Raw genomic sequence first — 21,431 nt, 5'->3', positions numbered from 1 at the left:
TGAAAAAAAGACCTTTTGTCTGCACTCCTATTCACCTATGTACCATTATTTCAGACAGGGATGTGCATCTCTGAAGCATTAAACATAAAGCTATACCATCTACACTGCCCATGCTTTTATCATATTCGCAATTTGATCTATTCTATAAAAAAGTGACTCGAATGTTTAACACCTATCTTTGTAATTAGTGACAAACCAAGTTTAAAAAAAAAAGCAACAACCCGAAAACAGAAGGAAGATATGAGTAGACAGATACTGTCATTAATAGTCTTTGTAGTAGCTACTGGTGTTAGTAAATACGTGACGTCATTAGATGGACGTGACAAAACACTGCAAACATCCAATCAGCACACGCGCAGCTCAACCAATCCCCAGATTCGGTTTTATAGTTGTGTTTAATGTGTTCCATGATACATTGTGAGCTATGTATCACTGCAACTCAGTCATAGCATACATTACAGCATGTTTAACGCTGCATTATGTAATCACTTGTACATTTACAATCACACAAAAAAAGCATGAAATAAGCTTCTAATCAAAAAGCTGAAAAACAAACAATTGAATGAATACAGTTCAAGCATATAGGTCTTACCATTGGGCTATTTGGTAATATTTTTGCTGTCACATTAGTAGGGCAAAAAAGAAAAAAAAAAAGTTTCATTTAACCACCTGAAATGAATACCATCATTTCACATCCATAATGATAATCATTTTTCAAACCCAACCTTTTTTTGGCAACCCAAATCACCCCCCCCAAAAAAAAAAAAAAACCACATCACATTCCAAATTTAATATGATGTTTCGCCATCCCTCTGATGACTAATTATGAAAAAGAGATTTGTAATACATTTATGGAAGTCACATACAACTAAAATACAGTGCGCAAATAACCTAATTTGTTCTGACAGATTACCTCTCAACACTTGTGATAAAAAAAAGAATGAAAATTGCATATACATGTAACAATGAATGGAAAAATATCTACATTGTAATTGTTGTTCTGTTGTACTATGCTATATTGTTGCAGTTACATATGCCTGGCATTGTGTGTTTATACAAGTAAAACAAAACCTAAGACTGTTAGTATTATACACATACATATTGTGACTGATGAACAAGCATACACTCATCCATCCTCTTCAGTAATGACAGAGGCACTCACTATAGTAGGTTAGTTAATGGACAAATATTCTTCTAGCCAACTCGATGCTTATAAAACAGTAGTTCTTATGGAAGACATTTTAAAAAGCAACTGTTGTCCTTCAAAAATAGTTTCCCCTCTTCTCACTCCACTGAATGACTGCAGTCAGTTTATTCATCCACTTCTCCAGTGGTCAGAATTTCTTTAATGTTCTTTAAAAACTGTCTAGTGAGATTACAGATCTCTTAGACTTCCTGCACCACGGAGTCACTTAGTTATTACAGTTATTCCTCTGACATGCTTCAAATTTGAAAATGTCAGGAAATGAAAAAAAAATATCAACTGAATCCAAGTATGGTCTGTGCTCAGATCTTCTCATCAGTCATTTCCAAAAACTGGGCATATACATCCCTGGAACACTCCCCTTTTTGGTTGAACAGGAACTTGTAATAGCTGCCATCAGCACAAATGGCTGGATAAGGGAAAACAGAAAAAGTAATCATTAGTAAATTTTACTCAAAGTCAGCAAACCTTTTGCAATGGAAATGATTTACCTCCAATTAATTCACAATCCAGTGTTTGTAAACTATAAATGAAGTCTTTTCTTTTTCAGTTTTCATATCATTGTCACAACTGATTAGTTAATTTTTAACTCAAGGCTGCTAAATTAACACACCTATGACTGCATTGGGCTCAGTTCCAAAGGCACAGACACAGGGGGAGCCAGACGGGACCTGAAACTTTGAGAAACTCCACTTGGAGCTGAAATACTTGGGTAGGAAACTGGCTGAGGCCAAGCTGTATAAAAAAAAATAAAATTAAACAACACAGAATCAGAACATCTACAAGGATACACAGTTAACAGTTCTAAAGAAATATCCAGCAAATGTTTTCCAATTTTGACCCAAACCTTGATTGCTTGTTCCTTTTGGGGTCTTCTGCAGCAAATATGTGGACAGTCCCATGGTCACTGGACACACAGATGAGAGATGCATCCTGGTTGAAGTTAATGCTGCAAGAAGACACAGGCATTAAATACACTACCTGGCAAAAAAAAAAAGATTTGCTTCTGATTTACGGCATGCATTCGCCATGCCATTGTTTCAACAACCTTATGCAACGTCACAACAATTATTTCTGTCCAGAGTTGCATTTATTTTTCACCAATATCTTGTACTGACAACTGGAGAGTCAAACCACTCAAAGTCTTCTCCAGCACATCCTAGATTCTTTCAGTGGGGTTAAGGTCAGGACCGTGGTGGCCAATTCATGTGAAAATGATTCCTCCTGCTTCCTGAATCACTGTTTCACATTTTGAACCCATACCATCAGCGAAGGGGGAAAAAAAAAAATCCATTGATGTGATAACCTGGTCATTCAATACATTCAGGTCATCAGCTGACTTCATTTTATTGCCCCTTGACTTGATCAACTGAAAACAACCACAGGTCATAACACTGCCTCCAGTGGCCACTGTGCATGAAGGGTGCATCACTTCATGCACTTCCCTTCTTACCCGGACACACCCATCACTCTGGGAAAATCTGGACTCAGACCACATGACCTTTTTTTTTTTTTTTTAAATAGCTCCAGAGTCCAATCTTTATACTTCCAAGCAAACTGAAGCCTTTTCATCAGATTATCCTCACTAATGTGATTTTCTTATGGCCACACATCTGTTTAGTCCCAACCCTGTGAGTTCTTGTTGTATTGAGAGTGTGGAAATGCTTTTACTTTCACTATTAAATATAGTTGCAAGTTATACTGTCGACGATTTATTTTATTCAACTTAAGCATTTAAGTAATCGCCAATCACAGTCAATCAGTCAAGATTTTTTTTTCCTGACCACATTTTTTCCCCTCAAAGCTGACAGCTCACCACCATCCTTCCAGGTTTTAATAACGTGTGGGACAGTTCTTAACCCAATTCCAGTAATTTCAGCAGTCTCTTTAGTCATTTTCTTTGCTTGATGCAGGCCAGTAATTTGACCCTTCTGAATCACAGTAACATTTTTTCCCTAACCACAGGATACATTTTCTGACATGGCTGTTAAATGAGAAGCTACTCATTGCATCAGTTCGGGTTAAAAGAACTGTTGCCAGCTGAAAATGTTTAATCACTGCAATAATCATCCAATCAAAGGCTCTTAAATATTTGCTTATTTAAATACAAATGGCAACTTTTTTTGGTCAGGCAGTGTGTATATAGACACCTGAATGTGGTTTGGAGTCTTGTATCATAAAATAAAATAACTGACAACTCACCAGTATATGTTTGCAGTCTGGGATCCTCGTCTTAACTCCTGAATCAGATGGCCTGCAGATGTGTCAAATATTCTGATCAGTGTCCCCTGAAGAAATGAAAACCAAGTTAGATCAAAAACTTCTACGCTATTTTTCTCCCTCAACGTGTTTGCGTTAAATCATGATTTATTAGTTTATGATGCTTTGGGGTGAACAGTTGTTTATACTGAAAATTTGTCAGACAGCAATATTGTTAAAAAATCTCAATGCTTGTATCACTATTCCCACATCCGTTTCTCACTTTTTCTGATGCCGTGGCTATCCGCGTGCCCTGGAGGTTGAGGGCGATACAACAGAGAGCTCCTTCGTGCGCAGGAATGTCCACTGGAGGCCTCTCTGTGTTGGCCAGGTCTACTATCTGCACATGCCCAGAGTGGGTGCCAGGAAATGCTAGCAAAGAGTTGTTGCTGTTTGGACACAGAACACACAAACCTGCAAAGATAATCAAAAAAAGTAAACTCCATCAACCATCTGAAAATATGAGAGAAGAAAAAAATCAGTATCTACTAATAATTTTAAGCCCACTTAATAAGCCCCCAAACCAACATATAAAAAAATAATGAGCCTCAGGATATGAAAGAAATGGATATAAACAAATGCATTCGTGACTCATTTGCAAGAGTGTTTACAAAAGAAAGGTGGCATTTATAAATTCAGTCTGGGACAGCATTTCTATCCTACAAGAGGGTTTGTGTAAATCTACATAAACATAGACTCACTAAAGTGAACCTTGTGTGATCAGCTTCAAATTGTGTTGGTATGCGTTACTTCAATACTTGTATATACACACACATACATATACACACACTCTCTCTCTCTCTCTAATATATATATATATATTTTACACACATTTTATTTATACGTGTGTGTGTGTGTGTGTGTGTGTGTGTATAATATATATTTTTTTACACACATATACAACCCCGATTCCAAAAAAGTTGGGACAAAGTACAAATTGTAAGTAAAAACGGAATGCAATGATGTGGAAGTTTCAAAATTCGATATTTTATTCAGAATAGAACATAGATGACATATCAAATGTTTAAACTGAGAAAATGTATCATTTAAAGAGAAAAATTAGGTGATTTTAAATTTCATGACAACAACACATCTCAAAAAAAGTTGGGACAAGGTCATGTTTACCACTGTGAGACATCCCCTTTTCTCTTTACAACAGTCTGTAAACGTCTGGGGACTGAGGAGACAAGTTGCTCAAGTTTAGGGATAGGAATGTTAAACCATTCTTGTCTAATGTAGGATTCTAGTTGCTCAACTGTCTTGGGTCTTTTTTGTCGTATCTTCCGTTTTATGATGCACCAAATGTTTTCTATGGGTGAAAAATCTGGACTGCAGGCTGGCCAGTTCAGTACCCGGACCCTTCTTCTATGCAGCCATGATGCTGTAATTGATGCAGTCTGTGGTTTGGCATTGTCATGTTGGAAAACGCAAGGTCTTCCCTGAAAGAGACGTCGTCTGGATGGGAGCATATGTTGCTCTAGAACCTGGATATACCTTTCAGGATTGATGGTGTCTTTCCAGATGTGTAAGCTGCCCATGCCACACGCACTAATGCAACCCCATACCATCAGAGATGCAGGCTTCTGAACTGAGCGCTGATGACAACTTGGGTCGTCCTTCTCCTCTTTAGTCCGAATGACACGGCGTCCCTGATTTCCATAAAGAACTTCAAATTTTGATTCATCTGACCATAGAACAGTTTTCCACTTTGCCACAGTCCATTTTAAATGAGCCTTGGCCCAGACAAGACATCTGCACTTCTGGATCATGTTTAGATGCAGCTTCTTCTTTGAACTATAGAATTTTAGCTGGCAACGGCGGATGGCACAGTGAATTGTGTTCACAGATAATATTCTCTGGAAATATTCCTGAGCCCATTTTGTGACTTCCAATACAGAAGCATGCCTGTATGTGATGCAGTGCTGTCTAAGGGCCCGAAGATCACAGGCACCCAGTATGGTTTTCCGGCCTTGACCCTTACGCACAGAGATTCTTCCAGATTCTCTGAATCTTCTGATGATATTATGCACTGTAGATGATATGTTCAAACTCTTTGCAATTTTACACTGTCGAACTCCTTTCTGATATTGCTCCACTATTTGTCGGCGCAGAATTAGGGGGATTGGTGATCCTCTTCCCATCTTTACTTCTGAGAGCCGCTGCCACTCTAAGCCCATGTTTACATTAGACCGTATCAGCGGATCATCAGATTAACGTTTTTAAAACGATTAGTGTGCACACAGCAACACCAATACACGATTTGCGTGCACACAGCAACACCAATACACGGATACGCTCGGCTCCGCAGGCATCCTGCGCTCCAAATCACTCCGCCCTGAACAGCAAGTGCCCTCTGGAGGGTGCGCACTCCGGCCTTGCGCAGCTCATAGAGCACGCGAGTGAAGTGCACAAGCTGTGATTCGGGACTGAGCCGCTGTGTGTGTGATCCCAGCGCATATCACTTACCACTTGCAAGTGGAAGGATGGCAAGCCTAAAGACAATCATAACTACACAATGGGCAGTATTTGCATCAGTATTTGCAGTATTTTCATACTTTTATACTCTTTAATGAAAGGTGATACAAGGCGGAAGTCCGCGCCGTTTTTCAGCAGTCGCGTCACATGACCAACGCCAGCGAATCAGGAAGGTGGATGTCACAGTGACGTTGTCCAATGACGACGCCAGCTAGAGCTCAGCACAGCGTATCCGCGTATTCTCAATGTTTACACAGCACCGGAGCTGACACGATCTGGATTGAATACGTGGACCCTGGCGGATTCCTGTTTCCCGGCGTTTCCAGGCGGTTTAATGTAAACGGACGGTGCATCCGCGAAGAAAACGAGACAGATACGGTCTAATGTAAACTTGGCCCAAGATGCTCTTTTTATACCCAGTCATGTTAATGACCTATTGCCAATTGACCTAATGAGTTGCAGTTTGGTCCTCCAGCTGTTCCTTTTTTGTACCTTTAACTTTTCCAGCCTCTTATTGCCCCTGTCCCAACTTTTTTGAGATGTGTTGCTGTCATGAAATTTCAAATGAGCCAATATTTGGCATGAAATTTCAGTGTCTCACTTTCAACATTTGATATGTTATCTATGTTCTATTGTGAATACAATATCAGTTTTTGGGATTTGTAAATTATTGCATTCCGTTTTTATTTACAATTTGTACTTTGTCCCAACTTTTTTGTGTGTGATTATATATAAAAGTGTGTGTATTATATATAAATAATTCTTTCAAGTTTAAATAGCTGAAAGCCAAACAAAACCCAAAAAGTAATCTCCTTTATACTGACAGATAATATCCCATACAAGATACGTTCAAGTGTTCACTTGTTCATAGTTGTACCTGTATACTGTGTACAGATTTTATTTTAAAAGAAAAACAATGTCCCTGAGCACTGCCATCTTACTCTCTCCGAGATTCAAATATCACGCTCAGAGTATAAATTGTGATGTCACTTACCCACCACATGACTTACCAAGGCTAGTGGAGCTCATGAACACGTTGCTTCTAAATGGTTGTAAACAGCCCTGAAGATGCTCAAGTGTCAAGCATTTGGATGTAAAAATAAGCCAGATCATTGATCGTTTTATGTAACATGTATAGTTCAGGGATGAGAATGAAAAATATTAAAAAAGTCTGAAAAAAGCCGGGGGTGGGAGCTAATGATTTTTGGCTATTTTTTTTCACCCCAAAAACATTGATTTTATCAGCAAAAAGTTGCAATTTATTTGGAAATAAATTCCCCTTCTTGGTGGACTACCAGGTGAATGATTAATATGGTACGAGAGACTTGTTTTTAATCAATTCACATTTGATGATTTAAAAAAAAAAAAAATGCACCTTTTAATATAAACGAGCTCTACAGTATTATATTTCTGCATTTTTGCTATTCATGTTTTTGAATACTCTAATCCTTTAAAAAGAAGTGCAAACCAGAAAAAAGTTCTATCATCTTAAGCTTTCTTCTGATGGTAGCAGGAGGTCTTGCATATTAAGCAGGCAACATTCAGCATCACTCATCACTTCCCTTTCAACTGTTTTGTGTACTAACTAGGTTTTATCTGGACAGGATGTTGTGTAATGTAATACATATACCATATGGTCAATTTGAAGATCAAGATGGTGAGTTTGAATTAAAGAACAGGCATATACAATTAGCATTACATATTGGAAATTTTTTTAAAATAAAAAAAAAGTTCATCTCGGCGTAAAAAATTTGGGCAGACGCTCCCACGCGGCACATGCCAGCAATTCCCCCCCAATGAAATAAGTAGGAGAGTTATACATGGTATCATACCTAAAATTTTATCAGAAATATAGATGAGATTCTATGATTCTCCCCAACATGCTACATTAGATAAGCTAACCCCATTTATAAAAGATACACTTATATGTGACATACATATATATATACACACATACACATATATATATATATATTAGTGCTGTCAAAAATGTCGCGTTCTTAACGTGTTAACTTGACTCAATTTTAACGGCGATAATTTTTTTATCGTGAGATTAACGCTCTGTGACATGATGTAGGTTTTTCATAAGCTTTTGAAACTGCCGGGAACTTGGAACAGAGACTTTGCTTAGAAAACCGATAGCAGCTAGACTGTAATGCCACGCCCTGCACAGCCAGAGTCCTCTGCCCTCCTCCCCCAAAGAACCAGCGCGGGCAGGGTTTAGTAGAGATGGGATTTATGGCTCTTTGATGGGATCCGCATCTTTGTGATCCGTTCTTTGAAAAGAGCCGTTCAAAAGACTGGCTCATTTGGCTCTTTTTAAATATTTATTCAGTTTTAAGAAGACGGCGACTTCCGGCTTCCGGATGACTTCCGGCGCTGCACTGCGGCGACGACTGCTAGTCAGTGCGTCTGAACTATTTGTTTGTTTTTTATAGTTTGTGTTTAATTTTGTTTTTTGTTTCACAAACCCCCCCCCACACGTTTTTGGACTTTCTGATTCTTGCTAGGACCAAAATGCGTTTAAAGGTGTTTCTGCTCATTATCCTGATAATCTACCTGTTGCTGCCGGCGGCCATTCACTCACTGAATACTGGCCACACACCTGAGAATACCGCTGTTGCAGCGGATGGGATTCTTCGCTACAGCCGAGACCAGCTGCTGCAATTAAGGAATTTGCAGACTAATATCTTTCTAGACAACCTGCCTGATGAGTGTGCAAGGCGGCCGAAGGCATCGAGGAGGAAAAGAGGCCGACGCGGTGGAGTACGTTACAGGGTACGTGCGCAGGGGAGAAAACCACCTCTGCCTACGGTTATCCTGGCGAACACCCGCTCCCTGTTGAAACAGCTGACAGAGCTTCGAACGGCAGTGAGGTACCTTTCAGAATATCGAGAAAGTTGTTTCCCCTGTATTGTTTACGCTGTACACAAATGAGTGCCAAAGTAATACAGCCGATCATGTCACAATTAAGTTTGCAGATGATACAGCTATAGTGGGGTTAATACAGAACAACAATGAGACCCAATATAGGGACTAGGTGGACCAGTTTGTAGACTGGTGTAAGTCCAGCTGTCTTCTTCTTAACACAAAAAAAACGAAGGAACTGATTATTGATTTTAGAACGGGGAATCATACTCACCAGAATATGGTAATAAACGGGGAAGGTATTGAGGTTGTGATGAACTATAAATACTTGGGAACAATAATAGATGATAAATTAACATGGACATGTAACACTGATGCCATCTACAAGAAGGGGATGCAGAGGCTGTACTTTATGCGAAAGCTAAGGCAATTTAGAGTTGATGGGGATATGATGCGGCTCTTTTATCATTCTTTTGTTGAGAGCATTTTATGTTTCTGTTCTGTGGCCTGGTATTCTTCCCTATCTGTAGCAAATAAAAATAAGCTGCACAGGATAATTAACATGGCCAGCAAGATTGCTTGCCAGCCATTAAGTAGTATGGCCATGACTGTAGAAACAAGGGTGGCAAAAAAGGCACATATTATTTGTGATGATGTGTCACATCCCTTACATCGGGCATATGAGTTGTTGCCTTCAGGCAGGAGGTTCAGGCTGCCTTCATTCCAGACAAATAGAGCTCGCAGATCATTTATACCCACTAGTACAGCCCTGTTAAATAAGGACCCAACTGTAAGATTGTATCAGAATAACCCATTGCACTTGGTCTCTGAGTAATTGCACTTTACTATTATATTGTATGTAAGACATGAGGGGGTTTTGTCCTATGTTGTCTTGTATCTTGTCCTGGGGGGGGGTGTTTGTATATTGTGTTTGTTTGTGTTTTTGTAATAGTTTGTATCAGACGTACTGTAAATGGCACAGAACAATTTTCCGAAAGGACAAATAAATATCCTATCCTAGACCCCGAAGCCGCCGCCAGGCGCCGCTAAAACCGCCATTTAGAATTTGAGCCGCCGCCAGCCAATAATTTTGTAAGCCAATTTGAGCCGCTATCTAATAAAATTTGGCAGAGCCACTAAGAATTGTGTACATCAAATAATGGGTTTATCCACATCATGAGCTACAAGAAAAGTGACACAAACATGATCAACTGTACACACTAGTAGTAACACAATAGAGACGTATAGGCATACACTGTAGAGATTTAGAACTGATATCACAGCACAGAGAGCCACCACAAGCTTGCCGTTGTGACTACCTGTCTGGCTTCCCGCCCCTCACACCGTTACCACGATACACTGGGGAACCCGGGAACCCACCCAGAGCATCAATCGACTCCGATATCGACGAGATGGCTGCATTCTTTGCCGCTGCTGAGGGAAAGTGTAAAGGTATTTTTTGTTTGTTTGTTTGACATACTTCGAGATTGATAAAAAAAAAAAAGTACTCCACCACTCTACTTTCATCATAGTAAGATAGCTGCCAGTCCTTCACTGGTCATTGCTAGTGAGAGTAGATAGCTAGATGCCTTCCTCGAACAATCCAGATTAGCTTATTATTAGCATTGAACTACAATCTTGCTAGATTTATATTTACAATGAAGTAAGAGACCAGGGACCTGTGGTAATTTGCTATTTATTCCCCCCATTTGTTTGATCCGTTCGCCCGGATATATGCCACACAGTGACGTCCAGTATCAGGCATTTGTAGCCATAAACATTTTGGTGGCTGCAGCAGCCATTAAGGTTTTGGCTGAGTCAGCTAGCCAGCCAATAATTTCATCAGCCAGCCATTATCCTGAAAACAAACGGCTTCGGGGTCTATCCTATCCTATCCTATCTAAAGAAGCCAGATCCCTCCGAACTGTAAACTCAATGCTATCCCAGAAATCCTTCCTGTAATATGCAAATTTGGCCGCCTCTGATTGGACAGCTCGACGCATCAACAGGCAGAAAGTGTAAAAGTACAAAATGTGTTAAGTGAGCTGAAACAGTAAAGATCAGATTCAATGCAATATTTATCAATGAACAACTTAAAGTTAATATAATAGTGTACTTTATATTATAATCAAGCATGTCAAGCCTACCGTCACCGTGTAACCTGTCTCTCTGATTAAAGTTGTAGACTAACTCAAGCAGTAGATCACTTCACTCATGGTTCTTTTGCTAGCACCGGTGCTTGGCTTAGGTTTCACTTTGCAGTGGCTGTGTCAAGACGTGTTATGCTTTGCAATAAAAAAAAAAAATTGGTATAAAGCAAGCTCATTCACTTTTTTATGCTGATAAGAGAATTACAATGGTTTTTCATGTAACAAAAATGTGCGATTAAATTGCGATTAATCGCGAGTTAACTATGACAGTTGCGACATTAATCGCGCTTAAATATTTTAATCGCTTGACAGCACTAATATTATATATATATATATATATATATATATATATATATATATATATATATATATATATATTTTTTACACACACACACACACACACACACCATGGCATTGATTCGTGCGATATACTTTATAAATATAATGAATCATTCAACAGGCAAAATAACTTTCGACCTACCTTTGTGTTTTTTGGTGTGTATGTGAAGTTCAATAGCCCTTGCCCCTCTACTAGCGTAGTTTATCATGTCAGAACACAATGAGCAAAGTACTTTTCCTGAGACGTCTATTTTCCCTATGTGATCACCGAGCTTCGCTGTGACAGTCTGCTTGTCGATCTCGACATTCAGTGTTCTTTCTAACCAAGCCCATCGAAAACAGCTCTTTATTCCTGCACCTTTATCAATCTCCCTCGCTCGATCCTCTTCTTTCTTATCTAGGACTTTTGCCATTGTCGAGCTGCTAAAATATCCCGCCTGAATACATGTCTTTCCGATGTTACAAATGTGTATCGTCAGTGTGTACGGTCGTTGAACGGCGATTGCAAGCCAAGCATGGAGAGCATGCGCACTTGTGTTTATACACTGCACGCAATGGGACTTCCCGAAAATTCTACCGCAAATAAGTCGAACACTGTCGCAAAAGTGAATGTTAATTACGACATGTCAAAAGACTTGTGTGTGTTAACCCGGAACCCACCAAGAATCAAGACGTTACAAGGGGACCACAGATCGTTAACCGTACACCCCCCCCCCGAAAATTTCTCAACGGATTTACATCGATCTCAAAAACGATCATTTTGGTCTGAAAAAGTCGGAAATTCGCCGATTGGCGGAAAATTCTCATCCCTGATAGTTACAGAAAACTTCTGATTAGATTTTTAGAATTAGAAACTTGTGTGTTTTTTCACTGCTTCAGATGGGTTGAATACAGAGATAGACCTTCACTGTGCTGTAATGAAGGTGTGACAAATGAAGACTCCCAAGTCTAAAAATCTAATCAGAAATTTTCTGTAACTGTTTTTTTGCTGGCAACAAAATATGCAAATCAACAGACTTCACTTTTATGAAGTTTAAATCTCACTTGGCTAGATAACGCATACACAGTACTGACACATACTAGTAAACCGTTGCCAGAGCAACGTGATTCTTGCTGTCTAAACAGATTGCTTTACTCAGTGAATAAAAACAAAAAAAGCATGTCGCATAAAATGAGCAATGATCGGGCTTATTTTTACACCCAAACGCTTGACACTTGGGCATCTTTAGGACTGTTTACAACAATTAAAAAGCGATGAGCTCCACTAGCCTTGATAAGTTATGGAGCGTGTATGTGACGTCACGATTTGTACTCCGAGCGCGATATTTGAACCTCGGAGAGAGTGAGATGGCAGCACCCAGGGATGTTATTTTTTGTTTAAAATCTGTACACAGTAAACAGGTACGAATATGAAGAAGTGAGCACTCGAACATGTCTTGTATGGATATTATCCGTCAGTATAAAGGAGTTTACTTTTTTGGGTTTTGTTTGGCTTTAAAGTGCATATCACGGGTAAATTCAGGAGCAAAATCAATGTAATTCTCCTATTTTATATTAAACTTTGGTCAAATATCTGTAACATTCTGCATTCTCTAATTTTTTTTTACCTTGCGCAATACCAGAAAAATTCAGCTGAAATCAAGCCATTTGAGGCGAATTGGTCCGCCTCTGAGAAGACTTGGCATTTGGATTTCCCGGGAAACATTGATTTTCGTGACGTTGCGTGCGGGACGCCTTCCTCTGAATCCTACGTCAGCGCTGGTTTGTTTATGAGAAAACGACCTGGTGGTTTTCTGCAAATTTCAACGTTATCGTGTAATTATTAAAATGGTTAACAGATGTATTGTAGGAGGGTGTAGCAACGCCAATCAGGATGGGATTAGTACTCAATGTTTCCCAAAAGACCGGACAATGAGAGAGAAATGGAAGTGCTTGGTCTACACAGGCTGTGCACTTAAACCATGCAAAGCTCTCGCAGCCTGCTGGCGCTTCCGCAGATAACGTCACGAATCTACCTCCAGACTCCCTTGGGATTTTTCCAGATGAGTTTTGTTATTTTTTTTCTGCTGTAGACAGATAGCCTTGTGCAAAATTACCCTTCTGGATGAGTGTGTAAAGGGACATACTTTCATTTAAAAAAAAACCAAAAAACAAAGTTGGTCCAGAATATGCCCTTTAAAGATCGTAATCCAAAATAAATAAAAGACACAAGACCAGCAATTCAACTGGGACAACAGAAATGCTGCCATATAAAAGTAAGGACGTGTGTGTGTGTCTATAGTAGCCAAGATGCTGTATGGCAGTGGTTCCCAAAGTGGAGGGCACAGAGCCATTGCGCGGGGGGGGGCGGATGGAATGAATCAATCAATTAATAAAATTACACTGCTAGCATAACATGGAGAAGTTTTTGGTGGGGGGCGCGGGGCTCCCACGTAAACGCAAATCAGAGGATGAAGCATCGCCAAATGTGCTTCCAAAGCAAGTTCATTCCAAGGCAAAGACAAGAAAATATGACGACACATATCTTGTCTTTGGCCTCACCTGTACAACGGTGGGTAATGAGGAGAGACCGCAGTGTGTTGTCTGTCTTAAAGTGCTAGCTTGTGACAGCTTGAAGCCGAACAAGCTAAGACGCCACTTGGAGACAAAACATCCAGAGCACAAAGACAAGCCAGTTGAGTTTTTCAGACAAAAACTCAAACTGCCGTGCTCAACAGTCCCTATTTACTAAAGCTGCATCCGTGCCGGCAAATGCTCAACTCGCCTCATATAAAGTTGCCTACCGAGTGTCACAGTGTAAAAAGCCGCACACAATAGTGGAGGAATTAGTACTTCCCTATGTTATGGACAAGGTATCAACTATGCTTGATGACACTGCAGCCAGCAAACTAAGGGCTATTCCTCTGTCCAACAACACCATCGGCAGGCGCATTTATGACATGTCAAAGGACATAGAGGAGCAACTTAATGACAAAGTGCGTGACAGCCGCTTTTCTCTTCAGATGGATGAAGCCACTGACAGTAACAAAGACTGTTTATTAATTACTTACATCAGATTCATAGATGGAGGAACTGCTTTTCTGTAAAAAAGTTACTGGCAGAGCCACAGCAGAAGAACTGTTTAAAATCATTGACTCTTACTTGAAAGAGGCCAACCTGAAATGGGAGGACTGTGTGGGGATCTGCACTGACGGGACGCAGGCTATGGCTGGGAAATGGGCAGGGCTTCAAGCGCGTCTCCCCTAATGTGCAGTGGACACACTGCATGATACACCGCGAAGCACTGGCATCTAAACAGCTGAGTCCCGAGCTGAATGATGTAATGACCGACGTTATTGCCACCGTCAACTACATCAAAACACGACCTGTCAAACCCCGGATTTTTTTCGGCACTGTGCGAGGAAATGGGCTCCGACCACACAGCTGTTCTGTTTCACAGCGAGTCCCGATGGCTGTCACGTGGGAAGGTGCTGTCCAGGGTCTTTGAACTGCGAGATGAAATCCGCATCTTTTTGAAGGAAGAGGGCAATGATCTTGCCCACAAATTTTACTGTAACAAGTTCCTCATGAAACTTGCATACCTCAGCGACATGTTTCTGAAACTCAATGAAGTGAATTTGCAGTTGCAGGGCACAAATACACACCTCCCACATCTGGCAGATAAAAATCACATCATTCACCAGAAAACCTGAGATGTGGCTGCGGCGAGTGAAGGTTGGAAATGTGGACTCATTTGAGAACCTGAAATCATTCATTGAAGACAACAAACTGCAGAACACAGCGATCCCATGCATGAAAGCACACATCTCTGCCCTTCAGAACCATTTCCAGAAATATTTCCTGATGCAGGATCCCAGACCCCTTCAGTGCAACACCACCTGCCGACTCCAGCACATCAGAGGAGGAACAGTTCATTGATGTCACCTCTGATTCAACAATGAGGCTGCAGTTTCAGTCAAAGACGCTAGCTGCATTTTGGATTGGAGTGGAGAAAGATTACCCACTGCTAGGTAAGAGAGCCCTAGCCATACTTCTTCCTTTTGCCACATCCTACCTATGTGAGATAGGTTTTTCTGCTGTGGCCTCAATCAAGATAAAATACAGATCAAAGCTGGACATTGAAAATGAACTCAGAGTGGCAATCTCAAAACTGCAACCCAGATTTGAGAAGATCTGCAGCATGAAGCAGGCCCACACCAGTCACTGAAAAGATGCGAGGATTAAAGGTGTCATTTTTGCACAACAAATCTTTAGGTTCTTGTTTTTTTCTTCTCAAGGAGTTGGTCATGTTTTAAAACCCATTTTTGCAGAGAGGCAATGTTTGAAAACTGCACTGATAATGTTGAATATTAAAAAAAGAAACCTGTTACACATTTAAGGTGCTTGAAAACAGTTATACTTATAATTATATTGCAACCTGTAGTTTATGGCAGTTTACTTTTATTTGTTCAAAAAAGGTTGAGGTTTGTATTAATACTGTAAACTGCAATGGAGTCTGAAAACAAAATGTGTACGGTATGTGTGTCCTGTTTATCTTTTTTTTCTCTTTTTGTCGGGGGGGCAAAAGTTTTCTTATCTACCAAAGGGGGGCCCCAGCAGAGAAAGTTTGGGAACCACTGCTGTATGGGCTGAGCTGTATTACTGAGTTTTAGCACACACTGCACTTAGAATACAGTCTTTCACTATTTTTAGCCATTTTCAGCTCTCTTTGACCTTTGCCGGCATTTAACAATGTAGATCAGCTGTGTTGTAAACAAGCTTGGGAAGTTACAGGTGATTAGCATTTACCAACATACGCATGCAAGTATGGGGGGGGGGAAGCAGCATTACCAAAACTTTTGTAAATCTGGCAGGAATTTGTAGTGTTGTTTGGTAAACAAAAACACTTCCAGATGTGATTAATGAGGCCCCATTAAATATTTCAGTGCAATTTATTTCAAGTGTGAAATAGAAACATACCTTTTGGGTTGTAGCATGTTTCAAAGACATGCAGCTGGTGAGGGTTGTGTGTGAAAGTGAAGACTTTGATCATTGAATCCAGGACCACCACAATTCTGGAAAAACAGACAAATTCTGGCTTTATGTATTAAGATATACTAGCTAGCAACCCTTATACATCGTACATAGATAGGTCAGCTGTAGCCAAATATAAAAATAAAGCATGAGGACTGAATACTATTCAGCTTAATATTTAATACAGAATGTCTCAGCATCAGAATCTACCAGTTGGTACTCATTCGCATACCTCAATTATCCCTTTTTTGTAAGGACAGATGGAAATTATTTCAAAAATCTCTCCTTTCATTTGGTAGAATAAGCTTCACTTGACACACCAGCAAAGATAAAAGCAGAATTCACTTTATTTTAATCATGATCTGTGGCTTCCTCAATTAAACATAATGGACTGCAATATTGGCGAGCTTAACAGACATCAACTAATATTAAATAATGCCTCGTGTTAGATAGTGGTTCAATAAATGACTTGCTTCCGATTTATATTTCAAAATGGTTTAGGTAGTAAAATGAATTCACATTTAAAGGAATATAGTCTTGTAATGTACATGGTGAAGTAAAGCCTATTTTCTGTTTATTGAAAATGCTACCCATTGTTTTGTAATAAATAATCGTGATGTCAATTGGCTACTGAGGGAAAAAAAAATTACGGTGGTTATTTTATTAACCGTCACGCAGCCCTTATCAACGCTTCTAATTTGATGTGAGCACTTTAAAGAAATGCATCCAGGATTACGCATTTCCCCACACCAGTCATGGAAAGAGCTACAGCCAGATGATGATGCAAGGTAGACTTGCTTCCTGACTCTTAGTTGCATGACTTGTAAAAGACTGCTAGAGATTCTTATTTGTAAAGGTCGTGCTTTGACCTCAGAATTTAAAGCCCCTTCAGCAACATGATTTCAAATGATAAAAAAAAGAAACTGAAGGTCTGTCGTTAAACAAGCATTTACCAGTGGTACATTCAAGACATATACATCTGTATCTTTGATTTAATTCTAAATTAGAAGAGCACATACCTCCACCAAGCCACATCATATCAACAGCAAAATCAAATCCCTTGAATCTAGGATAATACTAAAGCTGTACACCAAATTTCAACAAAATCCATTCACTACTTTGAGTTATGTTGGGAAAAGACAAAAAAAGTAAAACATAAATAAATCCTGGATCTGCATACATATCCAGACTTGCATCAAAATCTAACCACTTGTTCCTTGGCCCATGGCTTGCCTTTCCTCAAAATTTCATCCAAATCAGTTCACTACTTTGAGTTCCATTGGGAACAGAAACACAAGCAAAAACAGAACCTCCTCCTCCAACAAAGTTGGCAGAGGGAATAAAACATCCTGTCTTCTACATGTTCAGTGACTTGAAGTGTTCGTATCGGAAAAGCATGTAGGACTGACCAGTGGTTACGTTAGACTTTTTCATTGTCCGTCATTTTGACGGACAGGGTCGTAAAAATTCCGTCATTGTCCATTATTATCTGTCATTTTATTTTAAATGACAATGTATATAGGCTATAAATGCTATATATTTAATAACTTGTGTTTTCATGGACTCATTTTCATTTAATAATTAATTCACAGAACAAGCTTGTATTATTTAATCATTTATTTATGTATTTATGATGCAAAAAGATGAACAGAGATTCTGACGTTCGGTCACTTGTGAACCCATTTTCCCTCCGCTAAAAACATTGCGGCTGTTGTGCCTTAACGGGCATATGAACAATGTTATTTTACAACGTAGCAAGACAATTGCAGTTAAAATATGAACAGTCCACTTCAACGATTTAAGTGACAATCTAATTTGACCTGTTTGCGTGAGCTCAAACCTTCCTTCTGGCCCGCATGGATTTAAATTGGGAGCTCGCTTGTGCATAATCAAAGTCGTCAATGGAGACTGCTGCCGAGGCAATTGTCATTAAATTTTGCGTCTTTGCCTCGGACAGACGACTTCTCATTGACGTTTTAATTTTATTCTGAAGGCTGAACCCGCGCTCTGCTGCGACACTGGAGACTGGAATAACCAGCGCCACTTCAGCCAAAGTTCTGAAGTCGGGAAACATTTCTCCCAGGGAAGTGATCAGAAGCCGGCAAGAGCCTCTGAAAGTTGGATTTCCCGACCCTGCTAGTACTTTCTTCATAGGGAGGAAATCCTGCAGCACGCGGTCTTTCTGCACCAGTGGTGCAGCTGCACCCCGCGTCTCGGCTCGGCGGAGCCTGGAACCTGACACGGAAGGTCTTAAATAAAACGAAGTTATGTTTAAATGTTAGTTTGTCTACCCGTGCTCTCATTAAAATTATAGTTTAGCAGATATTCGAGCAGTGATGTTCCTAAGCTTGCTGGGGAAGAATACAATAAATCGACATTTGTTTCATTTTAAAAACAAGAAAACAACTAGCCTAAATGAGCGCTATTGTACAGGCAGGGAAACGACACAAACAACCCAATGCATCTCTTTTTTTAATAGCAAAAATGACGTGTCTTCTGCAGAGAAGGGAAACATTAATACATCTCACTGTGCTAGTGGTTAGAAAAGTCAGAGCGCGGTCAGGAGCGCGATGGGGGGGAACAGCCTTGCGCAGTGGCTACAATGTATACATGAGTAGCCTATGCACTGAACATCAAGACTCGCCGCAACGTCGGCTCAGATTGAAAGTGACAGCAGTGAAGACTATGTATACTGTATGTAAGAAAACTCTGCCACAACTTGCCAATCATTTCAATTGTGTGTTTCATTATGTTTTATTATTGTTATTAGGGCTGCACAATATATCGAAAAAGTATCGATATTGCGATATCATAGTTTGCGATACACATACCTCAAAAATTACTTAAATTTCGATAAAAGGCACATTTTTCTGTGCCGTCCAATCACATTTGAATGTTAACAAGCGCCGCGGGATAACTCCGCCCCCTATTGCAAAACAAGTAAAAGCCTCGTGGTGATGGCGGAAGGCGGGAGCAAGTGTGGTGAGACAAACTTGTGTGAGGAGGAACTGGTTTCCAAAAAAAAAATGCACGTCTGCTATTTGGAAGTACTTTGGATTCAGGAGGGGTGATGTACTGCAAACTCAGGTACTTTGCAAGACATGTACCTGTAAAACAGTGGTGGGGCGGCTCACTGGGACAAACACTGCTGTACAGAAGCATAAAAACATAAAACCGCGCTCTCTCTCACACACACACGCACACTACCTCTCACTCTCTCACACACACTACCGCTCGCTCACTCTCTCACACACACGCTACCGCTCTCTCTCTCTCTCTCTCTCTCTCTCACACACACTACCGCTCGCTCACTCACACACACACTCACACACGCTACCGCTCTCTCTCTCTCTCTCTCACACACACACACACACCACTGCTCTCTCACCCGCATGTGTTATTAACAGATTGTGTTTGAGTTTATGGTGAATCTGTGTCGCTCACCTTCATCTCCCGGGAGCCGCTGAAATTGCCATTTTGAATGCTTTATGTTAATGTAATGTAGTTTTCAGTTTTTTGTTTACTTCAACTTAAGACATTTTCTGCTGCGCTCACAAAAATTAAGAGATTTAAAGATGATTGATGGACACCATTGCAGGTGTAGCCATGTTTTCCAATAAAAAATAATGTTGGAATGGAAGCGATGCATTGGGTGTTTTTTTTTTTTAAATGCTAGATACAGGGCAGAACGGCGAGTAGAGGTAAGAAAAACACTATATATTTAATTATCGTGATACATATCAATATCGAGATATTCAGTCATGTTATCGAATATAGCATATTTTTCTGATATTGTGCAGCCCTAATTGTTATTAGGCTATTATTGTTATTGGTAACGGTAAACATCCGTCAAAATGACTGACGGCCTTCAGATTTTTCCGTCATAGCTAAAAAAAATCCGTCAATGACGGACAATTGTCGGTTAACGCGACCTATGGGACTGACAGACCTGAGCTTCTACAGTGCACTTTTTTTTTTTCTTCAAACAAGCTGCAACTCATTACATGCTGTGTTGTGTATTCATTCATATAACAGTTTAAAAAAAATACACAAGGTAGAACTGCTCAACAATACCGCCCATAAAATACTACACTGTGTATAAAACTCCGTTTCCTCAAGTTCAGTTACAAAGAGTCTGAGAGAATAGGAAAGAAGTCACTTTAGTTTCCTTGGTAGGTGTGAAGCCATGAACGCAGATGGTGAATTCGGATATGTTAGCAAGCTCGATTTCACCGCTACCAACGATAGTAGCGCCCGACTCAAATCAGACAGATAAAAAGCAGAAAAAAAAAGAAATAAATTCAGAACTCTCTTGACTGAAAAAAAGAAGGTTTTCTTCTATGGCAATAACTTGACAGGGGCTTTAATGCTTTTGATGAAGTGAGAGTGAATGGCATATTTAAATTAATGCTTGAAATTATCATTTGAAAGTAAAGACAAATACCTGTCTCTTCGTAGCTTAACAGCTTTGACTTCTGTGGAAAACTCAATCTCAATCACAGTCTTTTTCTTAAGGTCATCCCAGATCATCACTAGTTGAAATTAAAAAAAAAACAAAAAAAACACAAGCTCAAACATACATAATGTGGCTGTTAGAAACAATTATTGAGGAAGTTCATCTGAATACAATGGCCGCCTTTTTAGTCAAAACTCAAATTCTTATTAGTTTCATTTTCCACTAATCAAACTCATGTCTGGCTGAAGGATGTGTAAATATGAGTAACATTTTAACAGCACATAATCAATAATACAACCTGCGATTTGTAAATGTGAAACAGAAGGTACAGATGCAAATCTTTAGTACTTTTAATAAGTATATAAGGGGTACTGTGTAGACACTGCAAAAATTCATTTATATTATACTGAATGTCATTAATTGGAATGTGCAGAGGTATACAATATGCGATTTTGCCCATATTGTGCAAGAGACTATACCTTTATTAGGTGGGTACTTGGGTTTCTTGCCTCCTCCGACAAGCGCAAGGTAGTTGCATCGAAAGAGCATCTCAACATGCCCGACTCCACCCTCAAGAAACTCTGTAACCCAAACACAACTTTAGTCAACTTCAGAGAACATTATAAGCAGTGGATACTCAATCAAATGACAGTAATCAACCCCATGC

General features: G+C 39.8%; 1 protein-coding gene across 1 annotated transcript in view; it reads right to left on the bottom strand.

The window, feature by feature from the left end:
- Positions 1–376: 376 nt before the first annotated feature.
- wdr45b (WD repeat domain 45B) overlaps positions 377–21,431 on the bottom strand; it is a 31,262-nt gene continuing 10,207 nt past the window's right edge. Inside the window, exons 3-10 of the mRNA XM_060938966.1 lie at positions 21,244–21,345; positions 20,753–20,840; positions 16,255–16,349; positions 3,687–3,877; positions 3,407–3,492; positions 2,052–2,153; positions 1,818–1,939; positions 377–1,613 (exon numbers count right to left, since the gene is read on the bottom strand). Coding sequence (XP_060794949.1) covers positions 1,507–1,613; positions 1,818–1,939; positions 2,052–2,153; positions 3,407–3,492; positions 3,687–3,877; positions 16,255–16,349; positions 20,753–20,840; positions 21,244–21,345 — 893 coding nt within the window. The 3' untranslated portion in view covers positions 377–1,506. The remainder of the gene's footprint in view (positions 1,614–1,817; positions 1,940–2,051; positions 2,154–3,406; positions 3,493–3,686; positions 3,878–16,254; positions 16,350–20,752; positions 20,841–21,243; positions 21,346–21,431) is intronic.

The sequence above is a fragment of the Neoarius graeffei genome, chromosome 14 (assembly GCF_027579695.1).
Source record: "Neoarius graeffei isolate fNeoGra1 chromosome 14, fNeoGra1.pri, whole genome shotgun sequence".
Taxonomy (NCBI): Eukaryota; Metazoa; Chordata; class Actinopteri; order Siluriformes; family Ariidae; genus Neoarius; species Neoarius graeffei.
This window is presented reverse-complemented; position numbering and strand designations above follow the sequence as displayed.